Source organism: Cnephaeus nilssonii (genome assembly GCF_951640355.1).
Source record: "Cnephaeus nilssonii genome assembly, chromosome: X".
Taxonomy (NCBI): domain Eukaryota; kingdom Metazoa; phylum Chordata; class Mammalia; order Chiroptera; family Vespertilionidae; genus Cnephaeus; species Cnephaeus nilssonii.
In genome coordinates, this window is record NC_137071.1 from 76,086,669 (window position 1) to 76,110,222 (window position 23,554).

Sequence of the window (23,554 nt, forward strand, 5' to 3'; positions counted from 1 at the left end):
TGGAACAACAATAAATTTTAAAGTAGTAAACTAGAAAAGGATTTTTAAAAAACAAAGTTTGTAGTATAGCTCTGTGCTAGGTAAAAGCAAGGATTCTGTTATTTAATACAGGGTGGGGTAAAAGTAGGTTTATAGTTGTGAGTATGTAAAACACAGAGTTAATTCTTGTTTTGTTATTTTAATTATTGTATTATTTTCCATACGAACAGCTGTGAATCTACTTTTTCCCACCCTATATAAATGTCATCTCTAAGTATCCTAAGATACATTGTACTCAGAATGACCCTATAGTCGTCTATTCAATTTGGACTCTATTTGGAAAGCATTACACTCATCTATAATAATAAAAGTGTAACATGCTAATTAGATCAGACAGCGGAACGAACTTCCAAACGTCATTCTGGATGTTCTTCCAGACAAAGCCACAGAGGCGGGGGCAGAGTCAGAGGTGGTTAGGAGAGATCAGGCAGGCAGGCAAGCACTTAGGGGCATCAGGCAGGCAGGCAGAGTGGTTAGGGGCGATCAGGCAGGCAGGCAGAGGTGCTTAGGGGCAATCAGGCAGGCAGGCGAGCAGTTAGGGGCATCGTGCAGGCAGGCAGAGTGGTTAGGGGTGATCAGTCAGGCAGGCGAGCGGTTAGGGGTGATCAGGCAGGCAGGCAGAGTGGTTAGGGGAGGTCAGGCAGGCCAGCTATTAGGAGCCAGAGGTCCCGGATTGTGAGAGGGATGTCCAACTGCTGGTTTAGGCCTAATCCCACAGGGATCCCTGCAGGATCGGGCCTAAACCAACAGTCAGACATCCCCCAAGGGGTCCCGGATTGCATGAGGGTGAAGGCTGGGCTGAGGGACTCCCCTTCCCATGCATGAATTCCGTGCACTGGGCCTCTAGTATATATATAACAATATATTTTCTTTTTAATAATAGGGACCTCCTGGGATTCCAGGTATGAAGGTAAGCACTCATGTTGGGAAGGAAAACATTTTGAATAAAATATTTGGAAAGCCTGCAACTTTAATCAGATAACATCACTGACTTCTGTCTTAAAAATGGATGCTTCTAGAAGTTGGGCAGTTGCATACTTACAAGCTCTCCTGAAGCAGTATCCTTTGTTCCTGTGGATTTAATTACCTCCTGTATACTGATACACTTATAAATATGTATATCAGACTCAAATTTCTTTTCTGATACCTTTAGTCCTCATTACATTTTTATACAATTGACCACCTGCTCTCTCAACAAACTCTTTTCCCCTGTATTATGTGACACTACCCTGCCCTGATTCTTATAATCTGAATCTCTGTGCATTCAGTAGTGTTGTATGCAAGCTCATACTATCCTACCCAGCAGGTATTAGGGCACAGTCTGACTCTCTCTTCTCTTATATGCCTAGCAATATTATTAATGCTCATTTTTACTATTTAGTTACTGAATACCTACATTTATATCACTAAAACAGACTTTTCTTCTGACCTAGATGCCTCCCTGACATCTCTACTCAAATATTTCTCAGACATTCAAATTAACATGTTCAAAGTTAACACAGCCCAAAATAAACCTGTTCTTTTCTCTGGCTTCTCCATCTTTAAAATTTGCATCACTATATATTATGTACACTATTACATAAGCCCCAAAACTTACATTTTTTACTTCTTCACATACCTCTACCCCCTCATTCCATTATATCACTAAATACTGTGAGTTTTGCTTATAAAATATCTTAAATTTACCCTCTTTTCTCCATCCCCACTGCCACTAAACTAACTATAATGTCTCATATAGACTATTGTAATAGCCCCTTAACTAGTCTCTCTCTCTCTCTCTCTCTCTCTCTCTCTCTCTCTCTCTCTCGTTGTTGTTTTTTGCTATGCTCCCCCGACCTTCAAAACAGATTTAATCTCTACAAAACAGCCAAGAATGATGTTTTGAAAATGTAAATCAATAGTTTTATCTTCCTGCTTATAAACCTTCAAGAGCTTCCCACTGCATCTAACCAAGTGCATCTAACATTCTTTTCCTGTAAGACCTGCATGTTCTGGTCCCTGCCTACATTTTCAGCTTTATCTTTAAGCCACTTTTCTTTTAGGTCACTGATCACACCACTCTTCATTAAGTTATTTGAATGACCCAAACTCTTCCCTTTCAGGGTTCTTTCACTACCTAACACTCATCCCCGATCTTCACCTGGATGATGCCTTATTATTCTTTAGCTCCCAGCCTAAATGTTACCTTCAGAGATTGTCCTTCTGTGCCTGCCCACACTAAATTAATTTCCTTCACTATTTTTAATTGAAATATATTTCACATAGAACATTGCATAAACTTAAGGTGTACATGTTAATTTGATACATTTATATATAATAAATGTCATTATAATAATAACTAGAGGCCCAGTGCGTGGGGTTCCTCTGCCTGGCCTGTGAGGGTCGGCTGAAACCAGCTCTCTGACACCCCCCGAGGGGTCCTGGATTGCAAGAGGGTACAGGCCAGGCCAAGGGACCCCACTGGTGCACAATTGGGGCCAGGGAGGGACCACAGGAGGGCTCCAGGGTGTGTCCAGCCCATCTCGCCCAGTCCCGATCGGCCAGACCACAGCAGCAAGCTAACCTACCAGTCAGAGTGTCTGCCCCCCTGGTGGTCAGTGCGCATCATAGTGACTGGTCGAATAGTCACATGGTCAGACACTTAGCATATTAGGCTTTTATTATATAGGACTAGCACCTCTATCATGTCACATAATTATCACTTTGTTTTCCAATCCTCACCTGAGAATATGCTCCCATTGATTTTAGAGAGAGAAGAAGTGGGAGAGAGAGCGAGACAGAAACAGACACAGAGAGAAAAAGAGAGAGAGAGAGAGATATGAGAGAGAAACATGGATCGGTTGCCTCCCACAAGCACCTTGACCAGGGATCAAACTGCAACCTAGGTATATGCCTAACTGGGAATCAAACCTGCAACCTTTTCATATACAGGAGGATACTATAACCAACTGAGCCACCCAGCCAGGGCAATTGTAATTTATTTTTAATCCTCCACTATTTCTTTATCATGTACTATTTTGCTTTTCTTCATTGCCCTTAACAGAACATTTGGTCATCTTATTTGTTTACATGTTATGCTTTTCATTCCCCCAGTATATTGTTAGCACCATGAGAACAGAAATCTTCTTAATCTTTTTCATTAATGAGTACTGAGAGCCTAACACAGTTCTTGGTAAATATTAATATTCAATAATTTTGAATGAATTAGTAACTGAAAGTATCACAGGATCTTTTAAATAATTTTATTTCAGTATACTCTGGCTACTTCCTCACTTCCCATTAAAAGGCAAATTTATTCATGTTAATTATTGAATTTGCCTAATCTTTCAGGACATTCATGTGACAAATTGAATTCTCAGATCATTTTTCATGCTCTTGCCAGTTTTCATGTATCATAACTGCTATTTATAACTTTCATTGATGGTTTCTTTCAGGGTGAACCAGGTAGTATAATTATGTCATCACTGCCAGGACCAAAGGGTAATCCAGGATCTCCAGGTCCTCCTGGAGTACAAGTAAGCATCCAGTTATTTTCTTCTTTGCAATATTGATGTAATCAAATCACAGCATCACTTTTTTTCTTTTTAGCTTTTAGTTATAGAAATTATCATTGGAAGTTTGATAGACATTGCATGTACTTCTATCTGAAGATTAAAGCAATCTGGACCAGGGAGACTTTTAAGAAGCACTGCTTTGTTGTGTGTTTTTTCTTGTCTTACTTTTCTATATACTTTCCATGGAGATACTGGTTTTATTATTTGGCAGCAGAAATAGGCTTCTATATTTTTATTTTTGTGATGTGGGAATCAGTAGGGTAGCAGGATTAGTATTAATAATTATAAATGGTCTGATTAAAAAGAATATCCTAGATCTTCCATTTAAGGCATTAGAAGATGCCATTTGTAACACTATCAGTTTGCATATTTTAGGCTGAAGGAATACAATTGATGCATCAACTACAATCTTAAAAACGAGTCATATTAGCCTACAGATACCATATATGCCTGGAGACAGTAATAATTGGAGTATTTTTAGATTAGGAAGTCAATTTCTTGAGGTTTATATTTGTAAGGATTAATCCCTTTGCCAAAAACAAAAATCAATACTTTCTAATATTTGATCACTAACATAAAATGTCAAGGACTTTTAAAACTACCTTCTCATATCATACTTATCACCCATCCATATGCTCTTAAGTACTTTCAACTTTACCCTTATCTTTTATAAATTTGTATTATGTAATATTTGAAAAAACAGCAGAATTCATGCAAAATATATGTATGTTATGAAGCGTAAATACCCAATGAACAACTGTGACTGCAAAAGAACATGTAAGAACTAGAATATTACAAATAATTTTGAATCAACCTGTGGTTTCTGCCTTCTCTAAAGTCATAACTATCATCTCGAGTATTCCATTCCTTCTTTTTTTATTGTTTAAAGTATTACATATGTCGGAGTTCAAAGATAGCTGCCGACGGGAAGGCATACTGCAAGATAGTGTGTGAGTGAGAAAACAAAGGGAGAGTGTGTGCTTGCAATGGGAGTGTTTGTTGGTGAATTGAGGGACAGCTATACTCCAGGAGACTGTGCGGGACTGGTGGACCGGGCAGCCCCCACTGCTGCTGGGTCCCCTCCCAGAGTGACCCGCTTGGACATGGAGACAGCGCCATCTTGAAGGGGAAAGTGGAAGTTATCAGACACCTGAGAAGCCCGTGGAATCTAAAACTACAGCACCCACCGAACAGCTACGAACCCGAAAACACCGGTCCCCAAGTGACGCAAGCACGTGGATTCAGAGGAGCTCTACACTCCCTCACAAAAAGGAGAGAGAGAAGTAAATACCCAGACACCTGGAGAAGAGAGATCATGGGGAGACAAAGAAACAGCCCGCATATAAAAGAAAAGCAGGCATCACCAGAAAAGGAAGTGAACGAAATGGAGGCAAGCAACCTGTCAGAGAAAGAATTCAGAGAAATGATCATAAGGTGGATAAAAAGAATGGAAGACAAATTTGACAATATGTGTAAGAACCAAGAGGAAATGAAGAAGAACAAAGAAGAAATGAAAAATGACATCGCTGCTGTAAAGAACTCAATAGAAAGCATCAAGAGTAGACTAGAAGAAGCAGAGGACCACATCAGTGAGCTAGAAGACAAGGTAGGAAAAAAATACCCAAAGTAGAGCAGCTTCTAGATAAAAAAAATTAAAAAGCAAGAGAAGAGCCTAAGGGAACTTTGGGATAACACAAAACAAAACAACATCCGCATATAGGGGTGCCAGAAGGAGAGGAAACTGTGCGAGGTATAAAAAACCTGTTTGAAGAAATAATAACAGAAAACTTCCCTGATATAGGGAAGAAAAAACCAACACAAAGCCAAGAAGCTCACAGAGTAGCAAGCAAAACGAACCCCAAAAGACCGACACCAAGGCACATTATAATTAAATTTTCAAACACCAACAACAAAGTAAGAATCTTAAAAGCGGCCAGAGAGACAGAAAGTTACCTACAAAGGATCCCCCATCAGACTAGCGACTGATTTCTCAACAGAAACACATCAGGCCAGAAGAGAATGGAATGAAATATACAAAGTCATGCAAAGGAAGGGTCTGAATCCAAGAATACTGTACCCAGCAAGGCTATCAATCAAAATTGAAGGTGAAATCAGGAGCTTCACAAACAAAAAAGGACTAAGGGAGTTTATTACCACCAAACTAGCAATGCAAGAAATGCTAAAGAGTCTTCTGTAAAAAAAAAAAAAAAAAGAAATAGGAAGCAAAGAAGGAACACAGGGGTAAAAAATAAAAATGGTGACAAACAAGTACCTAACAATAATAACTTTAAATGTAAATGGATTAAATGCCCCAATCAAAAGACATAGGGTAACGGATTGGATAAGAAAACATGACCCATATATCTGCTGTCTACAAGAAACCCACCTCAGAATAAAAGACACACACAGACTGAGGGTGAAGGGATAGAAAACGGTTTTTTAGGCGAGTGGAAATGAAAAAAAAGTGGGGGTAGCAATATTTATATCTGACAAGTTAGATCTCAAAGTGAAGGATATAAAAAGAGATAAGGAAGGCCACTTCATAACACTAAAGGGAGCAATCCAGCAAGAAGAAATAACTTTGGTAAACATATACACACCCAATATAGGAGCACCCAAAAACATGAAAACACTCTTGGAGGATATCAAAGGGAGAGATTAACAGCAATACAATCACAGTAGGAGACTTTAATACCCCACTATCACCATTGGACAAATTCTCTAAACAAAAAAATCAGCAAAGAAACATCAATCCTAAATGACTCACTAGACCAGATGGAATTAATTGACATCTTTAGAACATTTCACCACAAAACCACAGAATATACATTCTTCTCAAGTGCACATGGGTCATTTTCAAAGATAGACCATATATTGGGTCACAGGCAAAGTCTCTTCAAATTCAAGAAGATAGAAACCATATAAAGCATCTTCTCAGATCACAGTGGCATAAAACTGGAAATCAACTACAATAAAAACAATCCAAAAAAATAAAAAACATGGAGACTAAATAGCATGCTATTAAATAATGACTGAGTTACCAGAGAGATCAAAGAAGAAATAAAAAACATCATGGCAACAAACGACAATGAAAACACAACAATCCAAAATCTATGGGACACAGCAAAAGCAGTCTTGAGAGGGAAGTTCATAGCTCTATGAGCCTACTGCAAAAAACAAGAAACAATGATGATAAATTACCTAACCCTACAACTCAAAGCATTAGAAAGACAGCAAAAAGAAAAGCCCAGTGTAAGCATACGGAAGGAAATAATAAAGATCAGAGCAGAGATAAATGACATAGAGACCAAAGAAACAGTACAAAAGATCAACAAAACCAATAGCTGGTTCTTTGAAAGGATAAACAAGATTGATGAACCTCTATCCAGGCTCACCAAGAAGCAAAGAGAGAGGACCCAAATAAACAAAATCAGAAATGAAAAAGGTGAAATAACAACAGACCCCGCCAAAATACAAAGGATTATTTTAAAATACTACAAACTACTCTATTCCAAAAAACTGGACAACCTGTAGGAAATGGACATATTCCTAGAAAAATAAAACCTTCCAAAACTCAATCAGGAAGAATCTAAATTTTTTTTATAAATCTTTATTGTTCAGATGATTATTACAGGTGTTCCTCTTCCCCCCCCCCATAGCTCCCCTCCATCTGATTCCCCACCCCACCCCATACCCTTACCCCCGTGCCACTGTCTTCATCCATAGGGGTAAGGTTTTTGTCCAATCTCTTCCTGCACCCCTCAGACCCCCTTCCCCCTGAGAATTGTCTGTCGCCTCCCTTTCTATGTCCCTGATTCTATTATATTCACCAGTCCATTCTATTCTTCAGATTTTTTTATTCACTTGATTTTTAGATTCACTTGTTGGTAGGTATGTATTTGATGTCTTTTTGTTGTTCATAATTTTTACCTTTACCTTTTTTTTTCTTCTTCCTCTTCTTAAAGAATACCCTTCAGCATTTCATGTAATCCTGGTTTGGTGGTGATGAACTCCTTTAGCTTTTTCTTGTCTGTGAAGCTCTTCATCTGACCTTCAATTCTGAATGATAGCTTTGCTGGGTAGAGTAATCTTGGTTGTAGGTTCTTGCTGGTCATCACTTTGAATATTTCTTGCCACTCCCGTCTAGTCTGCATAGTTTCTGTTGAGAAATCAGCTGACAGTCGTATGGGTACTCCCTTGTAGGTAACTAACTGTTTTTCTCTTGCTGCTTTCAAGATTCTCTCTTTGTCTTTTGCCCTTGGCATTTTAATTATCTTAATAGGCCAATAACTATGGAAGAAATTGAAGCAGTCATAAAAAAGCTTCCAGCAAACAAAAGCCTGGGGCCAGACAACTTCACAGGGGAGTTTTACCAAACATTCAAAGAAGAACTAAAATCCATCCTCCTCAGACTATTCCAAAAAATTCAAGAGGAAGGAACACTTCCAAGCTCATTCTATGAAGCCAGCATCACCCTAATACCAAAATCATATAAAGAAAACACAATGAAAGAGAATTACAGGCCAATATCCCTCATGAACATAGATGCCAAAATCCTCAACAAAATTCTAGCAAATCAAATCCATCAGTACATCAGAAAGATCATACACCATGACCAAGTAGGATTAGCCCAGGGATGCAAGGATGGTACAATATCCGCAAATCAATAAACGTGATACATCACATAAACAAATTGAGAGATAAAAATCACAGTCATATCAATTGATGCAGAAAAAGCATTTGACAAAATCCAACACCCTTTCTTGATAAAAAAAACTCTCAGCAAGGTGGGAATAAAAGGATCATACCTCAACATAATAAAAAGCCATATATGACAAACCCATAGCCAACATCATATTCAATGGGCAAAAACTAAAACCATTTCCCCTAAGAACAGGAACAAGACAGTGATGCCCACTCTCACCACTCCTGTTTGACATAGTACTGGAAGTATTAACCATTGAAATTAGACAAGAAGAAGAAATAAAAGGCATCCAAATTTGAAAAGAAGAAGTAAAGCTGTTTTTTTTTAAATGACATGATATTGTACATAAAATACTCGAAAGACACTATCAAAAAACTAATAGACTTAATAAATGAATTTGCCAATATAGCAGGATATAAATTAACACAAAGAAATCTATGGTATTTCTATACACCAATAATGAACTTACAGAAAGAGAGACTAAAAAAGCAATCTCATTTACCATTGCACCAAAAAAATTAAGATACCTAGGAATAAACTTAACTAAGGAGGTAAAAGACCTATACACGGAAAAGTTCAGGACACTGAAAAAAGAGATCAAGGAAGATGTAAACAGATGGAAGAACATACCATGTTCATGGATGGGTAGAAACAACATCATTAAAATGTCCATACTACCTAAAGCAATCTATAGATTCAATGCACTCCCCATTAAAATACCAATGGCATATTTCACAGACCTAGAACGAACTCTCCAAAAATTCATCTGGAATAAAAAAAAGACCCTGAGTAGCCACAGCAATCCTGAGAAAGAAGAACAAAGTAGGTGGGATCTCCATACCAGATTTCAAGCTGTATTACAAAGCCACTGTTCTCAAAACAGCCTGGTACTGGCACAAGAACAGACATATAGTCCAATGGAATAGAATAGAGAATCCAGATATCGACCAAAACCACTATGCTCAATTAATATTTGACAAAGGAGGCATGAACATACAATGAAGTCAAGACAGTCTCTTCAATAAATGGTGTTGGAAAATTGGACAGATACATGCAAAAAAATGAAACTAGACCACCAACTTACACCATACACAAAAATAAACTCAAAATGGATACAGGACTTAAACATAAGATGGGAAACCATAAAAATACTAGAGGAATCCACAGGCAGCAAAATCTCAGACATATGCCGAAAGAACTTCTTCACTGATACTCCTCCTAGGGCAATGGAAGCTAAAGAGAAAATAAACAAATGGGACTACATCAAAATAAAAAGCTTTTTCACAGCAAAAGAAACCATCAACAAAACAATAAGAAAGCCCACTGTATGGGAGAACGTATTTGCAAATGTTATCACTGATAAAGGTTTAATCTCCAACATCTACTGGCAACTTATACAACTTAATAAAAGGAAGATAAATGATCCAATAAAAAAAAATGGGCAACGGACCTAAATAGAATCTTTTCGAAAGAAGACAGAAGGAAGGCCAAGAGACACATGAAAACATGCTCAAAGTCACTAATTATCCGAGAGATGCAAATCAAAATGAAAATGCAGTACCATCTCACACCTGTCAGAATGGCTATCATCAACAAATCAACAAACGACAAGTTCTGGCGAGGATGTGGAAAAAAAAGGAACCCATGTGCACTGCTGGTGGGAATACAGACTTGTGCAGCCACTGTGGAGAACAGTATGGAGTTTCCTCAAAAAACTAAAAATGGAACTCTCATTTGACCCAGTAATCCCACTCTTAGAAATATATCCTAAAACCTAGAAACACCAATCAAAAAGAATATATGCATCCCTATATTCATAGCAGCACAATTTACAATAGCTAAGATTTGGGAACAGCCTAGGTGCCCGTCAGCAGATGACTGGATCAGAAAACTGTGGTACATCTACACAATGGAATACTATGCTGCTATAAAAAAGAAGGAATTCTTACCATTTGCAGCAACCTGGATGGAAGTGGAGAGCATTATGCTGAGTGAAATAAGCCAGTCAATGAAAGGAAAATACCACATGATCTCACTCATTTGTGGATAATAAAGAACATTATAAACTGATGAATAAAAAGATAGATACAGAGGCATTAAAGCGTCAAACAGACTGTCAAATTATAGCGGGAAGTTTAGGGAGAGGTGGGGGAGATAAGAGATCAACCAAAGTACTTGTATGCATGCATATAAGCATAACCAATGGATGTAAGACACTGGGGGGTGAGGGCATGTATGGGAGTGGGGTGGGGGGGGGCAATGGGAAGATATGTACACATGTAATACCTTAATAAAAAAATGGAGAAAAAAAGAAAACTATAGTACATCTACACAATGGAATACTATGCTGCTATGAAAAAGAAGGAAATCTTACCATTTGCAGCAACCTGGATGGACCTGGAGAGCATTATTTTAAGTGAAGTAAGCCAGGCAATGAAAGAAAAATACCACATGATCTCACTCATTTATGGAAAATAAAGAACATGATAACCTGATGAACAAAAAGATAGATACAGAGGCAGTAAAGCACCGAACAGACTGTCAAATTAGGCTAGAGATTGTGGGGGAGCGGGGGAAAGAGATCAACCAAAGGACTTGTATGCATGCATATAAGCACAACCAATTGACACAAGACACTGGGGGGCGGGGCGTGGAATGAGGGCATGCGACAGGGGTTAGGGGAGGCTGGGGGAATGTCAATGGTGGGAAAAAAGAAGATATATGTACTATTATGTGTAGTACTTTAAACAAAAATAAATAAATAAATAAATAAATAAATAAATAAATAAATAAATAAAAATAAATAAAGTATTACATATGTCTCCTTTTTCTCTGCTTGACATCCCCACCACTCCAGCCCCCCAGGGCATTGCTTCTTAAAAATAGTTTTCCTATATATATTTTTACATATAAACAATAAAATACTTAGTTTTGCTTTTAAAATAATATAATACATATTTGGTTTTCTACAAAATTTTCTATTTGATATGTTAAGATTCATCTATATGATTGTATGTGGCTCTAGTTCATTCAGTTTCACTTATACAAAATATTTCATTGTGTAGCTATACTACAATTTGTTTCTCCAATCTCCTATTGTTGAATATTTGGGTTGTGTCGCTATTTTTTAAAATTAAAAACAATTCAGGATTTATAACTAGATATACAATTGCTAGATTTGAAGGGTGTCAATTTTTTAAGTGTTTAAGATGCTAAATTGAGTTCCACAAAAATTGCATCGTTTTCTTATTCTTTTCCAGTTATAATCACTTCCTTTGTCATTTTTAATCTTATTTCATTGGTTCTAAACAATTGAATCTAAATATCAAAATAAACAAGCAAGCAGAACAGAAACAGACTCATAGATACAGAGAAAATATTGACGGTTGCCAGATGGGACAGAGGTTAGGGGAGATGGGTGAAAAGGTGAAGGTTTTACAAAATACAAATTGGTTGTTACAGCATAGTTGTGGGGATGTAAAGTACACCATAGGGAATATAGTCAATAATATTCTAATAACTGCATGGTGTCAGATGGGTATGAGATTTATTGGGATGATCACTTAGTAAGTTATACAATGTCTAACCATTGGGGTTAACACCTGAAATTAATATAATAATGTATGTCAACTGTAATTGAAAAATTTTAAAAATGATTAAAACATAAAAATTATAAAAGCTACCTTGAAACTAATAGCTTTCCCTTCCCAGTTCTAGCATAAGACCACCACTCAATGCGCATCTTTATCACTTTATTTTCTAAAACTTCCTTATGATGTGTTTGTTCCACATTTGTTATCTACCACTGTAAAACATAAGTTTTCTAAAAGCTTCATCCATCTGTCTAGTTGATTTTTTATAATTATTCAATTCATTTATTCTTATATTTTTTAAACATTGGTTATTATATTGCAGAATCAGAATTGTAGAACAGAATTCTGGCAACTACTTAAGTTTAAATTTCCTCCATTTAGTTCTTTGTGTAACAGTGAGTGTTTTCTTCTTCTCTCATCCTTTTTTTCTTCCTTTATAACAGGGCCCAGCAGGTCCCATTGGTATACCAGGGCCAATTGGTTCTCCAGGACCACCAGGTTTGATGGTAAGCTTACTTCTGTAATTTCATTTTTCCCGCTTTTATTTTGATTTTCTTCTCAAATAGTAATGTTATGTATATTATTTGAAAGTGTAATGCATTTTCAATGTTCATAATCTAGAATATTCTTACTAACGAGAGATTTAACAATGTCATCAGGACCAATATATTCTAAGTAATAGCTCCATTTTATAGATGGGAAAAATGAGGGTCACAAAATGAAAGATTTAAAATAAAGTATTTTGTTTGTTACCTCTTGATATGTCAGTGTTGAAGTCAATTCTGGCCATTTCATGAAGTCTTCCACAATAGTTCTCTAGTTGATAAAACATGTTTCTTCAAACTGAAGTTTTCTTTTTAAATGGAACAAAAAAAAAAGTATTTACAGAAAAAATCAGCTGTGATTTCTTAGGGGCCTGTGACAAATTGTAGGCCTGGTGAGATTAGTGAACACTCTGCAGTGGGATAAGATGTGTGTACCCCAGGGAAGAAGCAAAAACTTCTAAAGACTGAATGTGCAGGCAGACTATTAATTTATTACCTATATGGATACTCGTATTTTTTACTATAATAAATTCTAAGTATTTTTACTCCTGAAATACTCAGGTTTAATTCAACTCATGTTTTGGACTTAATGGCTTTGCGGTGCCCTCTTAATAAGGCAAGAAAATTGTACTTCAGTCAAAGTAACTTCTCAGGTGCTACTCTATCATCTGCCATGTATTTAAGTGACAGTTTTCATTATACCTTTATAGATTTTACATTTTTGCCTATGACAAAATTGGTTCTCTATTGTTAAATATCAGAAGAATCTATCAGAAAAGATTGTGATTATTGATTTCCTGGAAATATTTCTTAAAGAGGATTAGAAACCTCCTTTATTTAGTTTGTTTTAGTTGTAGACATGCTGCAAAGCATGAGACAGGGATGTGAAACTTTTTCTTAATTCTGTTGTTATAACATTGGTATACACTAGGTGTGTTGTTATACCTTGCATTTCGCTAACTTTTGTGGCACATAACTTATTCATTCTGCACTTCTAAATGTCCTTTCAATTAACCCTGATTCAATAGGTGAAGCCAAGACTTAGAAATGCCACCAAAGTACAATATGTAAATAAATAGGTCCCTTGATATCAAGAGGTGACACACTTGGGCAGACAAATGCCTATTTAACTTTTAAAACATTGTATCATTCTCATATATACAAAATCAGATCACATAAAAATAAAACTGTACTAAAATATTTAACACTAGAGGCCCAGTACATGGATTCATGCACTGGTGGGGTCCCTCAGCCTGGCCTGCAACCTCCTGCAATCCGAGAACCCTCAGGGGATGTTGGCCAGGCCTGCAGGGATCGTGTCAAAACTGGCAGTCCAATATCCCCCAAGGGATGTAGCAGTGCAGGAACCGGAAGGCAGCCCAGGGAGGAGCTCAAGCTGGGGCTGGGCATTGAGCTGCTCCCACTCATCCTGGCCCCACTGCACCTGCAGCCACCACTGCTTGCTGCTCAGTAGTGCTGCTGCAGAGGTGGGAGAGGCTTGCCGGCTGTGAGCCCGGCTTCTAGCTGAGCAGTGCTCCTGCTGTGGGAGTGCGCTGACCACCAGGGGGCATCTCCTGCATTGAGCATCTGCCCCCTGGTGGTCAGTGTGTGTCATAACGACCAGTCAATTGGTCGTTCAGTTGCTTAGGATTTTTTATATATAGACTAGGGGCCCAGTATATGAAATTCGTGCACTGGGGGTCGGGGGTCCCTCAGCCCAACCTGCCCCCTCTCACATACTGAGAGCCCTCAAGGTATGTCCTACTGACGGCTTAGGCCCACGCCCCACGGGGAGCGGGCCTAAGCCCCAGTCTTGCCTCCCTTTGTGGGAGGCAACCGGGCTGATCAGGGGAAGGAACCAGCCCCATCACCCCACTGCTGCAGCCACTGTCAGTCACCACAGCCACCAAGGGGTTTTCATCAACACGGACACCAGTCCCTTAACCAAGAAAAAATGACAACTTTCTTTAGGCATTTTCAAGATGTATCTTTCATAGGATATGCATTTCTTTATTTATTTTTTATCCTCACCTGAGGATATGTTTCCATTGACTTTTAGAGAATGTGGAAGAGAAAGGGAAAGACAGAGAGAAACATCAAAGTGAGAGGAACACTTTGATTGGTTGCCTCCTGCATGAGCCCTGATCTGGGCCCTGGCCAAGGAGGAGCCTGCAACCTAGGTACATGCCCTTGATCAGAATCGAACCCAGACCCTGCTATCTGCAGGCTGAGGCATTATCCACTGAGTCAAACCGGCTAGGGCAGGATATGACATTTCTTAGCCTTCCAGCAGCGGACCTTCATTTTTTTCTCCAGAAGTATGGTGGAAAAATCCTAGATCACCTTTTTGGATTCATATTACCCAAGTTACTAAAAATATTACCAGTGGCATATAGGAAGCTTAGCCAATGTGCAGTCAGAAAAGGTGTTTCCTCTATAGTTCACACCAATTGAGGGCTGGGCCCTGCCCAGGCCTAAAGCCTCTGGCCAAAGCTTTAGGCCTGGGAAGGCCTCTCCAGCTCCCTCTGATCACAGGCTCAGCCTCTGCCCAGGCCTGCCCAGACCAAAAGCCTCTTGGGCAGGAGTGGACCCCCAGCTCCCTGCGATCAATCTCAGGGGGTCTGCTCCTGCCCAGGCCACAAGCAGACCCCCAGCTCCCTGCCCAGGCGATAGATCGCAGGGGGTCTGCTGGTGCACCAAGCCAAAGCAACCCCCAGCTCCCTGCGATCGATTGCAGGGGGTCTTCTCCGGCACCAGGCCAAAAGCCTCTGCTGGAGGCTTTCGGCCTGGGGCTGGAGTGGACACCCAGCTCCCTGCGATTGATCGCAGGGGGTCCACTCCTGCACCAGGCCAAAGCAACCCCCAGCTCCCTGTGATCGATTGTAGAGGGTCTGCTCCGGTACCAGGCCAAAAGCCTCCACTGGAGGCTTTTGGCCTGGTGCCAGAGCGGACACCCAGCTCCCTGCGATGGATTGCAGGGGTTCTGCTGGTGCACCAGGCCGAAGCAACCCCCAGCTCCCTGCAATGGATTGCAGGGGTTCTGCTCCGGCACCAGGCCAAAAGCCTCCGCTGGAGGTTTTCAGCCTGGGGCCAGAGCGGACCCCAGCTCCCTGTGATCTGTCGCAGGGGGTCCGCTCAGGGCAACTATGTATGCAAATTAACCGCCATCTTGGTTGGGTTGATTTGCATACTCGTCCTGATTATCTGGTGGGTGTGGCTTGGGCATGGCGAAGGTGTGGTCAATTTGCATATTACTCTTTTATTATGTAGGACTAGAGGCCCAGTGCACGAAATTCATGCACTCGGGGGCTTTCCTCTCAGCCCAGCCTGTGTCCTCTCACAGTCTGGGAGCCCTTGGGGAAGTGGGCCTAAGCCGTCAGTCAGACATCCTTAGCACTGCCTCGGAGGCGGGAGAGGCTCCCACCACCACCGCTGTGCTCTCCAGCCGTGAGTCCAGCTTCTGACTGAGTGGCAATCCCCCTGTGGAAGCGCACTGACCACCGGGGGGCAGCTCCTGCATTGAGCGTCTCCCCCCTGGTGGTTAGTGCACATCATAGCAACCAGTTGTTCCACCTTTTGGTCAATTTGCATATTAGCCTTTTATTATATAGGATGTTATTTATTGATTTCTTTATTTTTATTTTTCTCTTACATTCCACTTTTCTTTTTATTAAAAAATCAAGTATGTTATATTTAAATCATCTATCCACAATTTTCATTAATGTACCATCATTTTCCCAAGATATGAAGTTTCAGATTTTCTTTGGAATACTTTTTCATGTTCTAGGTTTAACAAAACTGTTAAACCTAGCTGTTAAATTCCACTGTTAAATTCCACTCTAGCTCCCTGAATTCTCAAGACAGTTGCTAATGTAAATATATATATATATATATATATATATATATATATATATATATATGTGTGTGTGTGTGTGTGTGTGTGTGTGTGTGTGTGTGTGTGTATGGCTAATATACAAAGTGTCCCCTTGGGAGTTTGACCGGGAGACCAGGAGTTCGATTGCTTGTTATGATGTGCGCTGGCCACCAGAGCGGCGTGGAAGAAAGGAAGGCCCCAGCCAGCAGCTGGCAGCTGGGGAAGGAAGGCCCCAGCTAGCATCCAACAACCTGGGAAGGAGGGCCCCGGCTCGCAGCCGGAAGGCCCCGATAAGCCCTAATCGCCGGCCAGGCCTAGGAACCCTACCCATGCAAGATTTTGTGCACTGGGCCTCTAGTTTTATTATAAAATATTTAGTCAAAATTTTATATTGCTTTTGTATGCACATAGCTTTAAGATTGCATTTGGAACCCAGAATTAGACCCAAGCCATTATGCTCAATTAATATTTGACAGAGGCAAGAGCATACAATGGAGTCAAGACAGTCTCTTCAATAAATGGTGCTGGGAAATTTGGTCAGATACATGCAAAAAAAATGAAACTAGATCACCAACTTACACCATACACAAAAACAAACTCAAAATGGTTAAAAGACTTAAGTGTAAGATGGGAAACCATAAAAATCTTAGAAGACTCCATAGGCAGCAAAATATCAGATGTATGTCATAGCAATATCTTTACAGATACAGCTTCTAGGGCACTGGAAACTAAGGAGAAAATAAACAGATGGGACTACATCAAAATAAAAAGCTTCTGCACAGCAAAAGAAACCATCAATAAAGCCCACTGCATGGGAGAACTTATTTGCCAATGTTATCTCTGGTAAGGGTTTTATCTCCAAAAATTCCAGGAAACTCATACAACTTAACAAAAGGAAGATAAACAACCCAATCAAAAAAAAATGGGCAAAGGACCTAAATAGACACTTTTCGAAAGAGGACATTCAGAAAGCCAAGAGACATATGAAAACATGCTCAAAGTCACTAATCATCCAAGAGATGCATATCAAAACAACAATGAGGTGCCATCTCACATCTGTCAGAATGGCTATCATCAACAAATCAACAAATGACAAGTGCTAGAAAGGATGTGGAGAAAAAGGAACCCTTCTTCACTGTTGGTGGGAATGTGGCCTGGTGCAGCCATTGTGGAAAACAGTATGGCGTTTCCTCAAAAAGTTAAAAATGGAACTCCCATTTGACCCATTAATCCCACTTCTAGGACTATATCCCAAGAAACCAGAAACACCAATCAGAAAGGATATATGCACCCCTATGTTCATAGCAGCACAATTTACCATAGCTAAGATTTGGAAACAGCCTAAGTGCCCATCAGCAGATGAGTGGATTAAAAACCTGTGGTATACACAATGGAATACTATGCTGCTATAAAAAAGAAGGAACTTTTACCATTTGCAACAGCATGGATGGAACTGGAAAGCATTATGCTAAACGAAATAAGCCAGTTGGAGAAAGATAAATATCACATGATCTCGCTCATATGTGGGATATAATGATCAACATAAACTGATGAACAAAAATAGATCCAGAGACAAGGGGCAGGGGAGCGGGGGGTTAGAGATCAACCAAAGGACTTGTATGCATGCATATTAGTATAACCAATGGACACAGACACTGAGGCAGTGAGTGCTTGCCCTCAGGTGTGGGAGTGGTGGTGGGGAGCATCAATTGGGGAAAAAAAGGCATATTTAATATGTTAAACAATAAAAGAAAATTTAAAAAATGATTGCTTTTGTCAATAAAACTATACCATCTTTCACAAAATTCTAAACAAATTAAGAACTGTGATGTAGAACAAATATTATACCTGATAAAACAGGTACCAACACATTAGTTTATATTATATCAAAAAAATTTTAATGGTCCCAGATATGTTAGTATACTCAACATCTAAGCATACACTCAGGGGAACAAAAAATCAAAAGCAAATGAAACAAAAATTATGATACAAATAATCATATCTCTATAATTCCACTCAATCTTTAAGTATGGACCAGTCCTGTAAACACATCTTTTTAGAATTAGAGCATTAATTGCCTTATGTTACCTAAATTAACCTATAATTCTGACATGAGAAATGTGATATTTGTTGACATTAACTTTTGTACTTATTTTGGCACTGGTGTCTCTATCCATCTTTGTATGTCTGGGAGCCCTTGGGGAAGTGGGCCTAAGCCATCAGCGGGGGGTTAGAGATCAACCCCCTGCCCACTCGTATCCTGACATGAGAAATATCCACATTGATCTACTTTATTTAAATTATTTAAAATGTGTGTCTGACTAGAAAGCAATGAGGAAAAATAGAAAATATTATTTTGAAGGGCGTCTTCAGTCCTCATTTTTTATGAAACAAAATAATTTTTAAATAAACATTAATATAACACTTGTTTCCTTTTCTGTGTCTTCTATTCTTAGGGCCCTCCTGGTCCACCAGGACTTCCAGGACTAAAGGTATTTTCTTTTTCTTTACATCTTTTATTTGGTGTGGATTGTTTTTGTCATTGTCAATGAGATTTTAAGCTGAAACCTATCTCTTCAGGGCAATATGGGCTTAAATTTTCAAGGACCCAAGGGAGAAAAGGTGAGTAAAGATAAAAGGGGATCATTCATCCCCAAGTTTGTTCCTTTCATAGTCATTTGAACTTGCCATTTTGCCTTCTGTCACTTTGCTTACATGTTATATTTTTTTGTGTAAATTATGAAATATCACATTCTTATTTTACTTGCAAATAGGGTGAGCAAGGTCTTCAGGGCCCTCCTGGGCCACCAGGGCAGATCAGTGAACAGAAAAGACCAATTGATTTAGAATTTCAGAAAGGAGATCAGGTGAGTGTGTGGAGAGAAAATCAATGAGCGTCTGCTATAAAAGTGTCATTCCATTAAAATGCATTATAAGCTCTAATGTGATTATGTTATTTTAAAAATAACAAGGATTTGATTGCTTGTCTCATTTTCGGTTCTTATAAGTGTATTTCTAATAGCACATGATCTCACTCATCTAGGGGAAATAATGAACAATATAGACTGATGAACAAGAACAGACCCAGAAACAAGGAGGCATGGATCAGACTGTCGGGCCTCAGAGGGAGGGTAGGGAGGGTGGGGGTAAAGGGGAGAGATCAACCAAAGGACTTGTGTGCAAGCATATGCACCTAACCAGCGGTTGGGGACAACAGGGGGGTGGGGGCATGTGTGGGGAGGGGTGTGGGATGGGAATGGGGGGATGATGACAAATATGTGATACCTTAATCAATAAAGAAATTTAAATAAAAATAACAAGGATTTGAGATAATTAAATATTTAAAGAACTTTATTGATGTATAATATATATACCATATAATCCATCCATTTAAAGTGTAAGATTACATTTTCTAATATATTTAAAGGGGGGCATCTATAATACTTTCAACAAAAAAAGATACAATTTTAAAAATCATTAATACTTTCATTTTAAGTGTTGTCTTGTTATTTATCTCAAAACTTGGCTTGACCATCCACTAAAAATTAAATGAAGTGAAAAAGACGGTCCATTTGCCTAGCAGATTTCAACTTTGAATTAAAAACATCCTGTTATCTTTGGTTATACTACATGAGTCTATAGTTCAGCTTCATAAAAGCATTTCAAGCTAGTTGTAGCATTAACAGTATTAATAGTGCTTTCCTTTCTTCTACTACTACATAGGGACTTCCAGGTGAACGAGGGCCTCCTGGACCTCCAGGGATGCGTGGTCCTCCAGTAAGTAACCTAATTTTTTTTAGCATCATTTCATGTAAATTGGTATTAATATATAGTATTCTATGAACCAATGTAAAACTATTTTTGTGTGTCCAGGGCCCTCCAGGTGGTGTGAAAGGTGAGAAGGGTGAACAAGGAGACCCTGGCAAAAGAGTAAGTGTTATAATTACTAATACTCTGCAAAAATTTTTACATATATGAGTATAATTTTATTCTTTCCCTTTAATTCCTACTTTCATTGCTTCAGAATGTCACAATCTTATCTAATAATAGACAAATATGCAAATTGACCATACCTCCAACACACCCACACGCCACGCCCACCATCCAATCAGAGCGAGTATGCAAATTAACCCAAACCAAGATGGCTACAGCCACAGAGAGCAAGGTTTCCTAGGTAGCAGAGGAAGCCAAGCTTTCCGCCTGCCCTCGCCAGGCCTAAGCCTCCACTCAAGCTACAAAGTTTCAATTATAGAAGGTAAACAAATTCAAACAAATGGCGGCAGAACGGAGCTTGAGAGAGCATGCCAGGGTTGCCGCAGGCAACAGGGGAAGCAAAGCTTTCCACACACCCTGGCCGGGCCCACCCGCTTAAGGCAACAAAGTTTCAATTATAACCCCAACACAAATGGCTACGGGCCTCGGAGGGAGCCCCAGTCTTGGCTCCGCTCCAGGCTACAAAGTTTCAATTGTAGAAGGAAAATAAATTCCAGATACCAGGGCCTCCGCTTGCATTGCCAGGGGGCGTGGCCGGCATGCAAACCACCACAGGCCCCTCGCTCAGGCCACCCCACACCCCAAGGGAACCCCCACCTGATCCAGGACGCCCTTCAGGGCAAACCAGCTGGCCCCCACCCCTGTACCAGGCCTCTATCCTATCTAATAAAAGAGTAATATGCAGATTGATCATGACTGCAACACACAATATAGCTGCCCCATTTGGTCAAAGATCCTGCCCCCATGTGGACACAAGATGGCCACCACAAGATGGCCAGCAGGAGAGGGCAGTTGGGAGGCACCCGGCCTGCAAGGGAGGGCAGTTGGAAGTGATCAACCCTGCAGGAGAGGGCAGTTAGGGGTAACCAGGCCAGCAGAGGAGGGAAGTTGGGGGCAAACAGGCTGGCAGCAGAGTGGTTAGGGGGTGATCAGGCTGGCAGGCAGAAGCGGTTAGGGGCAATCAGGAAGGCAGGCAGGCAGGCAAGCAGTTGGGAGCCAGCAGTCCTGGATTGTGAGAGGGATGTCCGACTGCCCGTTTAGGCCCGAACCCGGTGGGATCGGGCCTAAACGGGCAGTCGGACATCCCTCGAGGGGTCCCAGATTGGAGAGGGTACAGGCTGGGCTGAGGGACAACCCCCCTCCGTGCACGAATTTCGTGCACCGGGCCTCTAGTTGAATACATAAAATATTATTTTATTTAAGTGTTGTTATAATATTGAAGTCTATTTATTTATTATAATATTGAAGTCCAAAAAAAATCTACTTAATATAGTCCAAGTCAGGAATAAAGGTTGTTATGTTCTTTAACCTCATACTTCCTAAATAACAAGTTTATATTCTTGCATTTCTTTGAATCCTATAGGGTAAACCGGGCGAAGATGGAGAGAATGGCCAGCCAGGAATTCCAGTGAGTAAAGTCCATTCCCCCAGAAAAAAAAAGGCAAGGTCAGGAAGCAGGATGGCCAAGAGGCTTATATTAAGAATAGTTTAAATGAATGGAAATTACTCTTTTTTTTTTGAACATGAATTTGAAATTCCTGTGTTTTTGTGTCAGATTTTTTGAAACCAAAATCTGATTCTGTATTTTATTTTTTAAATTAAATTGATTGCAGTAACCTTGATTAATGAAGTTATATAGGTTTTAAGTCTACAATTCTATAATACATCATTTATATATTGCATTGTGTATTTATCACCCAAAGTCAAATTTCTCTTTGTCACCATATATTTGACCCCTTTTACCTTTTACTATCTCCCCCAAACCTCATTCCCTCTGTTAACCATCATACTATTGTCTGTGTCTATGAGTTGCTTTTTGTTTGTCTTCATTGTTCATTATTGCTTTTTGTTTTATATTCCACTCATCAATGAAATCATATGGATCTTGACTTTTTCTGTTTGACTTTTATTTCGCTTAGCATAATATTCTCAAGATCAATCCATGTTGTCACAAATGGCAGTATTTCATCTTTTCTTATTGTTGAGTAGTATTACATTGTATGTATGTGTGTACACGCACACACACACACACACACACACACACACACGTTTAAGCCAGATTTTTAAGTCAGATTTATTGAGATATAATGTTTGTACTGTAAAATGAATCATTATTAACATACAGTTATGTGTGTATTGACAAATGCATACATCTGTGTTACCAACTCCATAATCAAAAACAATTCCATCATCCTCAAAAGTTTCCTCACACTCCTTTTTTCATAGTCATTCCATCCCCTCCATCCCAACTTAAATCTCCAGCAAAAATTGATCTGTTCTTTATCCCTATAATATTACCTATACCATAGTATCATACAAATGGAATAATATTGTATATAGATTTTCAAGTTTATTTTTCAATTACACAGTTTACATTCAATATTATTTTGTATTAGTTTCAGGTGTACAGCATTGCAGTTAGACAATCATATAGTTTACAAAGTGGTCTCCCCAATACTTCAATTACCCACCAGCACCATACATAGTTATCACTCTGTTCTCTGTATCTATGAGCTTTCTGTTTTGTTTATTCATTTATTTTGCTTTTTAGACTCCACATATGGACCTAGAAGGTGTTATGCTAAGTGAAATGAGTCAGACAGAAAAAGGACAAATACAACATGATTTCACTTCTATGTACATGGCCTTTTGAATTAATATTCATTTACATAGCATTAGTATTCATTTGTATATCAATAGTTCAATCACTTTTATTGATGAATAGCATTTGTTTGTATGGGTATAGCAAGACAGACTTATTCATTTGCCCATTGAAGGGTATTTTGATTGTTTCTGGTTTTGGCCATTATGAATAAAATTGCTAAAATCATTCACATACAATTTTTTTGTATGAACATAAGTTTTTTAAGTAAAAGTTTTGACAGATAATTCAAATTACTAAAAAATGGAGAAACATTTAAAACGTCTCAGTCCAGGAATATTATTTCAAGCAGCCTTAATATTAAGAGTATCCACAGTAGATATTAAAAGAAGTTTTCAAGGAAACATAGGAAATTTGATGACATTTGGAGAGAATTTCGAAGGAAAGGATTATTCTTAACAAGACTGGAAGTTGGAAGCAATAAAATCACAAAAATTTATTTACATGTAATTTTACTGAACAGGCAGTCTTCAAATTTATAAACTACAGATTCACAAATGGCTTAAACATATAAAATGGTATAAGAGGAGGCAAATTCAGGGCCTCAGTTCCTGGTTTCTTTTGGAACATTTTGTCTTTGTTTAATGAT

At 39.1% G+C, this 23,554-nt stretch overlaps 1 protein-coding gene across 1 annotated transcript in view; it reads left to right on the top strand.

Moving 5' to 3' along the window:
* COL4A5 (collagen type IV alpha 5 chain) overlaps positions 1-23,554 on the top strand; it is a 325,412-nt gene that overhangs the window by 160,117 nt on the left and 141,741 nt on the right. Inside the window, exons 8-16 of the mRNA XM_079764916.1 lie at positions 923-949; positions 3,474-3,554; positions 12,335-12,397; positions 18,767-18,802; positions 18,891-18,932; positions 19,085-19,177; positions 20,034-20,087; positions 20,184-20,240; positions 21,667-21,711. Of these exons, the coding sequence (XP_079621042.1) occupies positions 923-949; positions 3,474-3,554; positions 12,335-12,397; positions 18,767-18,802; positions 18,891-18,932; positions 19,085-19,177; positions 20,034-20,087; positions 20,184-20,240; positions 21,667-21,711 (498 nt within the window). The remainder of the gene's footprint in view (positions 1-922; positions 950-3,473; positions 3,555-12,334; positions 12,398-18,766; positions 18,803-18,890; positions 18,933-19,084; positions 19,178-20,033; positions 20,088-20,183; positions 20,241-21,666; positions 21,712-23,554) is intronic.